Source organism: Tachyglossus aculeatus (genome assembly GCF_015852505.1).
Source record: "Tachyglossus aculeatus isolate mTacAcu1 chromosome 12 unlocalized genomic scaffold, mTacAcu1.pri SUPER_6_unloc_1, whole genome shotgun sequence".
NCBI classification, from domain to species: Eukaryota; Metazoa; Chordata; class Mammalia; order Monotremata; family Tachyglossidae; genus Tachyglossus; species Tachyglossus aculeatus.
The window spans coordinates 21,534,935-21,548,854 of NW_024044828.1; the positions used below are offsets into that span (position 1 = coordinate 21,534,935).

At 54.2% G+C, this 13,920-nt stretch overlaps 1 protein-coding gene across 4 annotated transcripts in view; it reads left to right on the forward strand.

Moving 5' to 3' along the window:
* MEIS2 (Meis homeobox 2) overlaps positions 1-13,920 on the forward strand; it is a 135,499-nt gene that overhangs the window by 44,387 nt on the left and 77,192 nt on the right. For all 4 annotated transcript variants that reach the window (XM_038741225.1, XM_038741227.1, XM_038741226.1 and 1 more), the window contains exon 8: positions 12,772-12,917. In XM_038741225.1, the coding sequence (XP_038597153.1) occupies positions 12,772-12,917 (146 nt within the window). The remainder of the gene's footprint in view (positions 1-12,771; positions 12,918-13,920) is intronic.

Genomic DNA, 13,920 nt, shown 5'->3' on the forward strand with positions numbered 1-13,920 from the left:
ATGTCTCTCTTTATCTCTGTATGTTTCTGTGCCTGTCTCTCTCTGTCCCTGTGTCTCTGTCTCTAACTCTGTATGTCTCTGTCTCTATATGTGTCTCTGTGTGTCTGTCTCCCTGTATCTCTGTGTGTGTCTCTGCTCTGTGAGTGTGTGTCTGTCCCTGTCACTTTGTCTCCGTGTGCATTTCTGTCTCTCTCTTACCTCTCTGTATCTCCTGTCTGTGTATGTGTCTCTGTCTATGTGTCTCTGCACGCCAGGAAGGAAATGATAAAATGGGAGGCATTCTTGGGATGACTGGCAGATAGAGGTCTTCCGTGTCAGGGCTGAGGGGCTGGGGGCCCGGAGTCCGGGAGCTCAGGAGTCCGGGGCTGGCCGCCGTTGACCGGGCCCGGCAGGAAGGTCCTGGGGGAGGGGATGGAGGAGGCGGGAGGTGGGCAGAGGACTGACGGGGACGGACGGTCCAGGCCTCCCTCTGCCAGCTTTAGCTCTGGGGCCCCGCTGCCCGCCCCCGGGCTCCATGGCCATTTGTTTCCGCGGACCGGTAACGGCGGCTGAGCCCGTTCCGCCCAGCTCGGACAGTGAATGTCCCGCAGGTCCAGGGACAGTTTTCTAGGCCGGGTTGGGCCGGGGCCGGGGAACGGGCGGGCGGGTGGACATTCCTCTGGGCCTCGGCTCTGGCCACCGCCTACGTGCCACTCAAAAACCTGTACAGCCTCGGGTCAAAACGCCCAGTTCCACTGCTGCCACATCCCCATCCTCCTTCTCCCCTTCTTTCTCCTCCTTTCTCTCTTCTCCTTTCTCTCCTCCTCTCTTCCTCTTCCTCCCTTTTCCTCTTCCCCTTCCTCCTCCTCTCTCCTTTCCTCTTCTCCTTTTTCCTCTCTTCCTCCCCTTTCCTCTTCCCCCTTCCTCCTCTCCTCTTCTTTCCCCTTCTCCTTCCTCCTCCTTCTCCTTCCTTCCCTCATTCTCCACCTTCTCCTCCTCTCTTCCTTCCCCTTCTCCTCCTCCCTTCCTCCTCCTTCCTTCCTCTCCCTCTCTTCCTCCTCCCCCTTCCCCCTCCTCCTCCTCTCCCCTCCCTCCCACCCCTCCCCCTCTCCTTGTTGAGAGAGTGCCCGCGGGCGAGTTATAATGGGGAGGGTCTTCAGGGTCCGACACTGTTCGTCGAGTCAGAGAGGTAAGAGCTGGGGGGTGTGGATTGGAGGGGGTGGAAATCGCCTTGGGGGTACAGTCTGATTCTCTACTAGTGAATTATCTGGGTAATTTCAGTGAAAGGGGGTCCCTACGCCTTGGTGCCTTTGTATAGTGGCCGGTGCCGTGCGGGAGGGGGTCGTTTTGAGGGAGGGGACCTACTGAAATGATTTGCCCACAAAACCCCAACCATGGTAGTGGCTCTCGGAGAGGAGCAGCGTGGTCTAGTAGATAGACCCCTGGCCTAGGAGTCAGAGGACCTGGGTTCCAGTCCATGTTCCTGCTGGGTGACCTTGGGCAAGTCACTTCACTTCTCTGTGCCACAGTTACCTCATCTGTTAGATGGGGATCCAGTACCTGTTAATAACAATAAATAATAATTATGGTATTTGTTAAGAGCTTACTATGTACCAAGCACTGTTCTAAGCGCTGGGGGAGATACAAGGTAATCAGGTTGTCCTACGCGGGGCTGACAGTCTTAATCCCCATTTTACAGATGAGGTAACTGAGACACAGAGAAGTTAAGTGACTTGCCCAAAATCACACAGCTGACAAGCGGCGGATCCGGGATTAGAACCCACGACCTCTGATTCCCAAGCCCGTGTTCTTTCTACTAAGCTCCTTCCTATTTAGACTGTGAGCCTTGGTGTAGGACAGGGACTCTGTCGACCAATTTATCCTGTATCTTCCCCCACGCTTAGTACAGTGCTCGACACGTAGTAAACGCTTAACAAATGAAATTATTTTTATTTTTTTGGGGGGGAGGGCGCTCCCCGAGTGCCAAACACTGTCTTGAGCCCTGGGGTGGAGGAGGGAGAATTGAATGAACACCCCGCATCCCCCGCCTCCCGTCCTCCGCACGGTTCGAAGTGCCTCCCTTAATAATATTCATTCATTCATTCAATCGTATTTATTGAGAGCTTACTGTGTGCAGAGCACTGTGCTAAGCGCTTGGGAAGTACAAGTTGACAATATATAACAATGATGGTATTTGTTAAGGACTTACTAGGTGTCAAGCACTATTCTAAGCCCTGGGGCAGATACAAGCTAATCAGGTTGGAAACAGTCCCTGTCCCACGTGGGGCTCACAGTCTTAATTCCCGGTTTACAGATGAGATAACTGAGGCCCAGAGAAGTGAAATGACTTGCCCAAGGTCACACAGCAGGCAAGTGGCTGAGCCGGGATTGTAACTCAGGTCCTTCTGACTCCCGGCCTGGTGCACTATCCCCTAGGCCGGTTCATTCTTGTCTCGACGACGGGTGGGGGGCGCTTCCCCAGTGGGGAACCCAGATGAAACACTACAAAATTCATTCGGAAATCCCAGATTACGGCGTTGGTGGCGGCCCCGGGGGCTTCTGCGTGGTTCAGTGCCCACCGGGGAGGGTGTAGCCAGCGGGAGCAGGGCGGGCCCGGGGCAGGATGGGTCCTGGGCGCGGAGGCCGGGGAATGGCCCCCGTGGTCTGTGCGAGGTGCCCGCGGGGCTGGGAGCCTGGGGTCCTGGGGTCCTGGCGGCAGGATCCCGCGAGCTGGGGAAAATACCGGCTAATGGATCCACCCTGGTAACGCCGCCCGCCGGAGCCAAAAACACAGCCACATTTACAAATGGGTCCATCTGCCTGTTTTTACACTTCGGATTTCCAGGCAGCGGGTGAAATCGTTTCCATCCAAGCTACAGTCTGGGTCCCCGTCTCACCCCCTCCCCCTGTCCCCCCGGCCCTTCCCCCCCATCCCCCACAGCATCCACAAGCACATGAGTGAATATGTGTGTGTGTGTGATATTCTCTGCGCGCGTGTCTGGGTGCCTGTGTGTGAGCATCTGTGTGTGTGTCTTTGTGTCTGTGTGTTTGTGTGGGTCCTTGGGTATCTGTGCGGGTGAGACTGTGTGTGTGTGTGTGTGCCTGCGCGAGCGCGCGCGTGTGTGTGTGTGAAAATCTGTGTGCGTCTTTGTGTGGGTGTGTGTGCGTGAGAATCTGTGGGTGCCTTTGTAAGTGTGAGAATCTGTGCGCCTTTGTGTGGGTCTGCGGGTGTGTGTGCGTGTGTTTCTCTGTGTCCGTGGGCTCACAATCCCGCGGCACTGAGGTCTGAATTGCTCCTGACGAGAGGGGCCTCGGGGGGGGGCTGACTGTCCCCGGCTCGGCGCCTCATCTTGTTTTCCTGGACGGGGGGAAATTCTGGGTCCGCAGCCCCAGGAGTCCCAACCCCGCCGTCCCGATGCTCTGGGAGCTGGCACTAGGCGAGCTAAATGCTCCTCTTGCTCCCTGCCCAGAGGGAACTGGGCTTCCCTCTGCGGCCTGTGCACCGCTGCTCCTCTGCTCACTGAGCATACTCTGCGCTATGCTCCTGGGCTCCATGCTCTTGTCTGCTGTGTGACCTTGGGCAAGCCACTTAATTTCTCTGTGCCTGTTACCTCATCTGTAAAATGGGGATTAAGACTGTGAGCCCCAAGTGGGGCAACCTGATTACCTGGTATCTACCCCAGCGCTTAGAACAGAGCTTGGCACAGAGTAAGCACTTAACAAATACCACAATTATTATTATATTACTTTGGGTCCTGTGCTCCTGGGTTCCAAGCTCCTGTGCGCCATTCACTGTTTCCAGTATTCCTGCGCTCCGTACTCTCTCCCCTGTGTTCCTGTGCTCCCATACTCCATGCGCCAGTGCTCCTGTCCTCCACGCTCCTGAGCTCCGTGCTCCGTTCCCTGTATTGCCCTGCCCCGGGGGAAGGCCGGGAAGCTTGTCATTCCCGGCCTGTGGCGTGTGGAGGAGGTGGCCGGGTTCCCCCCGCCTCCCTTTCATGCCGGGAGAGGCTCAGCAGTGGGCAAATGTGGTCTGCGACCGCAGCGTTTCATCTCGGCCGCCGCGCCCGGGGCTTCAAACCCGCGCCGAAAATCCCCGGGAAATCCCATTCCCCGGCCCCCGGAGCCCCGCGGGGAAGGAAGACCCATTAGTAATTAGCAGCTTGGCCCCTGCCCCCGCAGCCCCTTCCCATCCCTCCCTGCTCGTCTCCTTCATTCATTCATTCAATCGTATTTATTGAGCGCTTACTGTGTGCAGAGCACTGTGCTAAGCGCTTGGGAAGTACAAATTGGCAGCACATCCTTCCCCCTGCCCAGGCAGTGAGTGGACGGTCAGCGCAGAAAGGCTGTCACCCAAACAGAATAATAATAATAATGACGATATTTGCTAAACGCTTACTGTGTGCCAAGCACTGTTCTCAGGGCTGGAGGAGATACAAGGTCATCAGGTTGTCCCACGTGGGGCTCACGGTCTTCATTCCCATTTTACAGATGAGGGAACTGAGGGCCAGAGAAGTGAAGTGACTTGCCCAAAGTCACACAGCTGACAAGTGGCAGAGTGGGATTAGAACCCATTACCTCTGACTCCCAAGCTCGGGCTCTTTCCTCTAAGCCACAAACGCTGCTTCACAGAATTGACTCGGTCAATCGCTCAGGGTTTCCTCGTCTTTCTTCCCCCTTACTTTCTAGGGTTCCTTTGACAGTTTAGGTGCCCACACAGTGCCTTGCCCACAGCAGGTGCCCAGCACAGTGTTCTGCCCGCGGCAGCCAACCAAAACAGAGGGTGATAATGCTGAGGATGAATTCGGTGGCAGAATGCCCCCCCCACCCCCACCGCCTTGCCCACTTCTTCCTGGGTGCCTTAATCCCAGTTTCAAAGCCGTGGAGGAGAAGGTGCATTCAGGGCAACTGTTGGGGGGAGTCCATGTGGGGTGTCTACGTGGGGAGACCATCCGGGGAGATCACATGGGGAGATCATGCGGGAAGGCCATGCAGGGACACCATGTGGGGAGACCGTGTGGGGTGACCATAATGGGTGACAACCATGCAGGAAGACCATGTGGGGTGAACTGCGGGGAGACCACGAAGGGAGACCATGGCGGGGGCGGGGGGACTGTATAGGATGTCCAAGTGGGGAAACTGTGCGGGGAGATCATATGGGTTGACCATGCTGGGTGACCATGCGGGATACCCCACTGGTGAAGGTTCTAAAACAACAGCGTCCCATCAGAGTCTCGTGTCACATATCTTGGGGACACTGGCAGTGGCTGTGGAGCTGACACCCTCTCTCAGGCTGTGGCCTGTGGCTACGTGTTGTCCCAAGTTCCTTCCCCGCACTCCCAACCGCCCCCTCCCTCCCATCTGTCCACTTGAAAGGATGGACACAGCCCCACGGCACTTACGTAGAAACAGCCTAGTCTAGTGGATAGAAGCCAGAAGGACCTGAGTCTGGCTCTGCCGCTTGTCTGCTGTGTGATGTTGGACAAGTCACTTCACTTCTCTGGGCCTCAGTTCCTTTATCTGTAAAACAGGGAGTAAGTGGAACAGGGACTGAATTCAAACTAATTAATGTGTATCTACCCCAGCACTGAATACAGTGCCTGGCACATAGTAACTGCTTAACAAATACCATAATTATTACAATAATTATAATCTGTAATTTATCATTTATTTACATATATTAATATCTGCCTCCCCCTCTAGACTGTGAGCTCGTTGTGGGCAGGGATTGCAACTGCTTATTGTTGTATTGTACTCTCCCAAGCGCTTAGTACAGTGCTTTCCACACAGTAAGTGCTCAATAAATACAAGTGAATGAATGAGGGATTCAGAGAATTGTGGTCCAACGCAGGACAAGGGAAAGGAAGGAAAGGCACTGTTTCTGGGGGCTGTTCTGAGCAGGAGCTCAAGGGCAGCGAGATCAGAACAAACGGCCGGAAACACCTCTTCCCTGAGCGGGGGCGAGCACAGGGAATCTGCTCTCACATGAAGCCGTGACACCGGAAACACCTGCAGGTCCAGAGGGGTTTGGACAGATCCATGGACGAGTGTCTATGCTGGCTCAATGAGGGAGAGTCAGGGAGTGAGAGGGGAGATACAGGGGAGACTGGGTGGTCCATGCAGGGTCACTGTCAGAGAGTCAGGAATGGAGAGGGGAGAGTCAGGGGAGTTGGGTTGTATGTGCTGGGCCACTGGGGGAGGATCAAAGATGGAGAGGGGAAGGTCAGCGGTGTTAGATAGTTTGTGTTGGGTCACTAGGGAGAGTCAGGGTCAGAGAGGGGAGAATCACGGGTGTCAGATGGTCCATGCCACCTACAAAGTTATGTGTCCAGGAGGGTGACCTGCACCAAGTTTCTCTAGGTGTGCTGATGTCCCTCTTGGGCAGTGAATCCTGGGCTTGCAAGGCCATGGGGCTGACACACAATCATGGCCCGGTTTACAAATACTGTTCTAATTCTTGTTATTGTTATTGCAATCGCTGTTTTTGTTGTTGTTACGAGTCTGGGAAAGCCCTCAGAGCTGGCTGCAGTTGTCCAGCAGATAAACAATCCCACTGGATCTCTGGGGTTCCCATCCAGATGCAACCCTTCTAGACTGTGAGCCCATTGTTGGGTAGGGATTGTCTCTATCTGTTGCCGAATTGTACTTTCCAAGCACTTAGTACTGTGCTTTGCACACAGTAAGTGCTCAATAAGTATGATTGAATAAATGAATAAACCCTGAGATAATGTCAGGGACCCAATCGAGGAATGCCAGGAGGAGGGATGGGGTGACGCCCAGGCTGGGACGGCCAGGATTGGAGCCAAGAGAGGAACCAGGATGAGATTCCTGTTCTCCCTCTTCCTGACCAAGGATGATATGAGGATGAAACGAGCTAAACGTAGCAGAGCTGGGTTCAGTCTCCACTGGGGTCTGACACTGCCCAAGGTAAAGAATCCAAGAGAATAATAATAATAATGATGGCATTTGTTAAGTGCTTACTATGTGCAAAGCACTGTTCTAAGCGCTGGGGAGGATACAAGGGGATCATATTGTCCCACGTGGGGCTCACAGTCTTCATCCCCATTTTACAGATGAGGTAACTGAGATACAGAAAAGTTAAGTGACTTGCCCAAAGTCACAAAGCTGACAATTGGCAGAGCTGGAATTTGAACCCATGACCTCTGACTCCCAAGCCCATGCTTTTTCCATTGAGCCATGCTGCAGCATGACCTGGTGGAGAGACTGCTGACTTGGGAGTCAGAGGACAGAGGTGTGACCTTGGGCAAGTCTCTGGGCCTCAGTTTCCTCCTCTGTAAAATAGGGACTCAAATCCTGTTGTCCCTCCCCCTTAGACCATGAGCCCCCATGTGGGACAGGGACTGCATTCACTCTGATCGATCTTGCATCTACTCCAGTACTTAGTCCAGTGCTTGGCACAAAGAGAGTGCTTCACAAATACAATTATTATTACTATTATTATTATTATTATTATTATTGTTGTTGTTGTTGTTATTGAACAGCTTAGGCCCTTGTGGGGAACTGAATCCCATCTATCAATCTATTGTGTTTATTGAGAGTTTACTATGTGCCAAGCACTGTACTAAGTGTGTGGGGGAGTATAATATGAAGCAGCATGGTTTAGTGAATAGAACATGGGGCTGTGAGTCAGAAGGGCTTGGGTTCTAATCCTGGCTTCACTATTTGTCTGCTGTGTGATCTTCGGTGAGTTACTTCACTTCTCTGTGCTTCAGTTATCTCATCTGTAAAATGGGGGTTAAAACTGTGAGCTCCAGGTGGGCCGGGAACTGTGTCCCACCCGATTTGCTTGTATCCAGCCTGGCACTTAGTACAGTGCCCAGCATATAAGTAAGCACTTAACAAATGCCACCTTTATTGTTACAATATAATAGTATAACAGAGTTGGTAGGCATTCCCTGTGCACAACAAGCTTACAGCCAAGCTCTAGGTAAGCCAGGCTAACCCTTCATTCCCCTGCCAGCTGATTCTCCAGATCTCTGTGCTGCTAGAGGTGTGGGGAGCACAGCCCTGGGGCCTTGGGGGGAGGGGGAGGGAGAGGGCAGGAGGGACACAACTTGGCCCCGGACTGGTTGACTCTAGTATGGCAGAGGTCAATCTGGGGGACTGTAGACCAAGGGAGGCCCCTGTCTAAGTCAGTCAGTCAATTGTATTTAATGAGTGCTCAATGTGTGCAGAGCACTGTACTAAATGCTTGAGAGAGTACAGTATAAGAACAGACACATTCTCTGACCACGACAAGCTTACAGACTAGGTGGGGAGAACTGATGGGGACCCCCCAACACACACACCCCTCTGGTTTCTGGGCTGTACAAAGAGGGACATTCAAATCTCTGGTGAGGGCTGACCAGGGGAGCTACATGGGTCATCTCAACCCTTGCCGACACCCAAGAAATACACCTGGCTCCATTCACTTGGAGAACATTAGTTGAAGTGCTAGTTGAGCGGTTACTCTGGGCCAGGCACTGAGGTGGAAACAAGATAATCAGGTTGGGAATAATAATAATAGCAACAATAATAATAATACTTGTGGTATTAAGCACCTGCTATGTGCCAAACACTGTTCTAAGCACAGGGGTAGATACAAAGTAATCAGGTTGGACACAGTCCCTGTCCTTCATGGGGCTCATAGACTTAATCCCTATTTTATAGAGGAGGTAACTGAGGCACAGAAAAGTTAAGTGATTTACCCAAGATCACACAGAAGATATGTGGTAGAGCCGGGATTAGAACCCAGGTCTCTGATTTCCCAACCCGTGCTCTTTCCATTAGGCCACACTACTCCTCATGGAACCCAGCCCCCAAGGGTCATGAAGTCTAAGAGGGAAGGAGAGCTGGGGGTCATCCTCACTGGACAGGGAAGGAGGACACCGAAGCTCAGATCAACCCATCCATCAATGGGATTAAGAGTTTACTGTGTGCAGAATACTGTACTGAGCGCTTGGGAGAGGACAGTGCAACAGATTTAGGAGATACGATCCCTGCCCACAAGGAGCTTACAGTCTAGACCCGTTCACTCGGCAGGACAGCTCCGTCCACTATTCATTCAATCATATTTATCGAGCCTTTACCGTGTGCAGAGCACTGCACTAAGCGTTCAGTACACTAGACAGCGCCGCCTCTCCCTGGGAAGCCACGGAAAGAAAGGCTCTCTGGCTACCAGCCCCTGCCTGTCAGCCAACCAGTCTCTGATTTTTATCGGTCATCTACTGGTGCAGCGCACTGTACCAAGCGCTCGGTGCCGCGGAAGCATGCGGGGAAACCCAAGGCACTCTCCCTGCCCTCAAGGGGTTGACGGCCTTTGGCGGGGAGACAGACAGGTACGGGTGATGTGCACAGGGTAGGAGCGGGAGGAGGAACACAGAGAGGATTTTAGCAAGAGCTGGGTAAGGTGAATCGACGGAAGAATGAGTGCGTGCATCAATACATCCCGCTAACCGAAGTAGTGATGCGTTTTCAGCCGCGGAGGGCGTGTGTGTGAATGCGGGAATTCGTGCTGGGAGTGGTGGGAGGGAGTTAAGATAAACTGGAAGTTAATCTAGGAAGGCATGCTGGAAGAAGGAACGTTCAAAGGAACACAGTTTTTGTTGTTGTTGTTTCCTGAAACAAAGGTATCTCTGTCCAGGGGCAACCAGAAAAACTGATTTCGGACCTGCACTTTTCTGAGGATTTTTTTTCTGTTGCTGCTGCTTATTTTTCCTCTCTCTCTTCCCCCACCGTCCGCCTCCCTCCCCCCTCCCCCCCCCATCTCGGGGTGCTGCTTTTCAAAACTGCCGGAGGCTACAGTCCAGCACCTCAGATCCCCAAGGCTCAGCGCCCAGCCCGTAATGGTCACTCTCCATCTGTGTCACAGGAGCAGCTGAGGAGAGCCGGGCCGAGCCGGGGTTTCAGAGGCTCAGCCGCCCAGGTTAACGCGCTCAAGTTGCCAGAGAGCCGTCAAAAGCCATTAGTGTTATAGGAGAATTTGCCTTGCAGGGTGGAACGCGCCTGTGTGTGCGTGTGTGTGTGCGTGTGTGTGTATGTGTGTTGTGGGGGGTAGGGGGGAGAAGGTAGCCAGTAACAGAGAATACAACCCACAGTTCCCTTGAATGTCTGATATCGGTTTTGCCCCTGATCTTTGATTCATTCTTGGATTATTCCCCCACCCCTCAATTCCCCTGTCTTCCTTGCTTTTTTTTTCTCTTTTCGGTCATTAGCAGAAGGCAGGGGGAAAATCGCAGTAATATAGGGTCATGTTCTGTTGTCGGGTCCCGAGGGAGAGAAGAGAAGTAGCGGACCTTAGGGCAGGCGGTTGCCGAAGAGGAGGAGGGAGGCGAAGGGGGAGAAAGAGGGCGGGGGGAGGATTGTAATGAAGTGCCACCAGGCCCTTAAACGGAGAGGGTCTTCCCCTCTGTGTGATCGAGGAGATCGCATTACTGCGAAAATGGAAATGTCAATAAAATTAATCTCCCGCCCCTCCTCCGGCCAGAGAGCCGGGGGCTGGGGCGAGCCGGGGGGCGAGGAAGGCGGTCGCCGCAGCCGCAGTCGCAGTCGCCACCCGCAGCCTCCCGGGCGCGGGGCTTCCACGTGCGCGCGTGAGCCAGGCCTCGCCCGAAGCCAGGCCGGGCGCCGCCGGCGAGGGGGTGGGCTTCGGGAGGAAGACCCCCGCCGCGCCGAGTTTATTGTTTTAGGCTTCCTCGGACAAGGTTTCTAACTCAGCCTGGGATTTATGGCCACTGCGGCTAATGACCGGCCATTCTGAAATGACAAAAGCCACCGTGTGTCAGCGCGGGTCCCGAGTTCCCTCGAGGGTTCCCGGACCCCGGGAGGGAGCAAAACCCATCCACCAACAGCCCGGCCACCCTCCTCCGGGCTCCCGGGGCCGAGACGTGACGGGGGGCTTCTCCCCTCGTCCGGCCCCCTTCATGCATTTTGCATCGGATTATGCCACCAGTCGAATCGCGTCTCGGTCCCCTTCCTTAAAGTTATTAGTTCAAATATTAATGTCGGGCTGTGGCGGGGGCCGAGGCTTGTGATTGACGCCTACCCCCAAACGGGGAGACGGGTTTGTCTGAATCGGATAGAGCTGGGGAGTCTTAGGGTGTCTGGCCAGAAGAGTTTTTCAGATACATAATTTAGATGCCTGCTAGGGGATGCTTTCAAGGCATTTGTGCCGGAGGGCAAGAAAAAATAACTAGGACTGTTAAAAGTAAATGATTTTTGCTAATGCACAATTAATGCCAGGGAAAAGCACAGAAGAGAGAAAAGGTCGAGAGAAAGTTCTGATGAAGGGATGTGGAAGCCCGCTGCGCCCCCCGCCCCTCTTCCTCCTCCTCCGCCTCCACCTCCTCTTCCTCCTTCTCTTCCTCCTTCCTTTCTTCTTCGTGTTCAGCTTTATTTTAATGCTACCAATCGACCCGGGCGCCCGTCCTTTGCGCCGGACCCGTCTGCTGGATGGAACGAGAAGCGTGGGAAGCGTGGGGGCTGGGGAATGACAGGTTTGGGAATCTGGGCTTCTGTCTGAGAGATCAGACCGCCCTCGTCCACCATGCAGATGGCCTGGAACGTGCTGGGCAGCGCCGTGCTCACTGTGACAGTGATCACGGTGGTGGTATCCTTTAGAGGTGTGTTCACTTTGACAGTGCTCACTGAGGTGGTACCCGTAGTAGCTGTGATCACTGTGACAGTGACCACTGCACTGGTGCTCGTTAGAGGTGTGCTCACTGTGACGATGCTCACCGTGGAGGGACCCATTATGGTGCTCGCTGCGGCAGTGTTCACTGTGGAGGTGTCTGTTGTAGGTGCGCTCAAAGTGGCAGGGCCCACTGTGCCCAGGGGGTTCTGATGATGAACATCACGACCCCCTATTGAATCAAGCAAAAACTCCTCACTCTTGGCTTGAAGGCTCTCCATCACTTCGCCCCCTCCTGCCTCACCTCCCTTCTCTCCTTCTACAGCCCAGCCCGCACACTCCGCTCCCCGCCACCGCTAACCTCTTCACTGGGCCTCGTTCTCGCCTGTTCGGCCGTCGACTCCCGGCCCACGTCCTACCTCTGGCCTGGAATGCCATCCCACCACACATCCACCAAACTAGTTCTCTTTCACCCTCCAAAACCCTACTGAGAGCATACCTCCTCCAGGAGGCCTTCCCAGACTGAGCCCCCCTTTCCCTCTCCTCCTCCTCCCTTCCCCATCCCCCCTCCTTCTGCCCTACCCCTTTCCCCTCCCCACAGCACTTATATATATTTTTACATATTTATTACTCTATTTTATTTGTACGTATTTATTCTCTATTTTATTAATGATGTACATATAGCTATAATTCCATTTATTCTGATGATATTGACACCTGTCTACTTGGTTTTTTTTCATTGTCTGTCTCCCCCTGCTAGACTGTGAGCCTGTTGTTGGGTAGTTACTGTCTGTATATGTTGCCGATTTGTACTCCCCAAGTGCTTAGTACAGTGCTCTGCACACAGTAGCACTCAATAAATTTGATTGAATGAATGAATCCTTCCGCTGCCAGCTCTCCCCGTGGCCAGAGCCCGTGGCCAGTGGCTGGTTGTTCCAGATGGGGGGGTGGGCCAGGGCTGTCTTGGGAATTAACATGAGAGAGCCTGACAGGGTAGGGGCGGCTGCAGGCCTGAATCCGCCATGCTGCCACTGCAGTGCCCCTCCCCACCCTTGTCCTCTGCTGGCTCGGTAGCCCCCGCCGGCCCCCACTGGCCCCCACTGGCTCTTGCTGGCCCGCACTGGCCCCGGCTGACATATGCGCCCTCTTGCTCTGCCTCCTAGGGGATGGGCTGGACAACAGCGTGGCCTCCCCTGGCACCGGGGACGACGATGACCCTGACAAAGACAAGAAACGTCAGAAGAAACGAGGCATCTTCCCCAAGGTGGCCACCAACATTATGCGGGCCTGGCTTTTCCAGCACCTCACGGTAAGTGCATTCCCAACTGGGATCCCCTCCCAAAGACCTGTTCGGTGGCCCAGCGGGTCACAGGACAGTGAGGCTGGCCCATGAGCTGCTCTCAAGGGCCTGAGTCATAGACCCTCCCCACCCCCCAACAGACTTACTCCTCACTGAACTTCTTTCTGAGCAGCTTGGGGTGCCCCCTGGGCAGACTTGCTCCTAACTTGGCACCTGTCTGAGCAGCTCAGGTTGCCCCTGGGCAGATTTACTCCTCAGTGGGCATCTCAGGGTGCCCTTGGACAGACTTGCTCCTCTCTAGTTGTCTTTCTGGGCAGCTTGGGGCACCCCCAGGCAGACTCACTCCTCACTGGGCATCTTCGTGGACAGCTTGAAGTGCCTCCAGGTAGATTTGCTCCTCTTCCGGCTCAGTGGAAAGAGCCCGGGCTTTGGAGTCAGAGGTCATGGGTTCAAATCCTGGCTCCACCAATTGTCACCTGTGTGACTTTGGGCAAGTCACTGAACTTCTCTGGTCCTCAGTTACCTCATCTGTAAAATGGGGATTAAGACTGTGAGCCCCACATGGGACAACCTGATCACCTTGTAACCTCCCCAGTGCTTAGAACAGTGCTTTGCACATAGTAAGTGCTTAATTAAATTCCATGATTATTATTATTATTCCTGGACAGCTCAAGGTGCCCTTGAGCAGACTCACTACTCACAGGGTGTCTTCCTGGGCAACACGAGGCAGGGCTGGAGAGGGCCATCAGTCAGATGGGCCTGGTGCTGCTCATCCTTGCTTGGACACTCTCAGATTTAGACAGAGACTGGGACCAGGGTGGGGAGGGAGAGGCTGGAGTCCAGTCCAGAAGACTGTTGGTGGACAGTGGCTGGGAAGAACAGGAGCTGGTGCCTGGGTCTGGGCCCCTGAGAACGGCTTGAGGGTGGCACAGGGGAAGACTTCAGAGGCCACAGAGTGGTCACCATCCATCTGAGAGCCCTGTGGCACATGTCAGTGGGAGGGGAGAAGGCA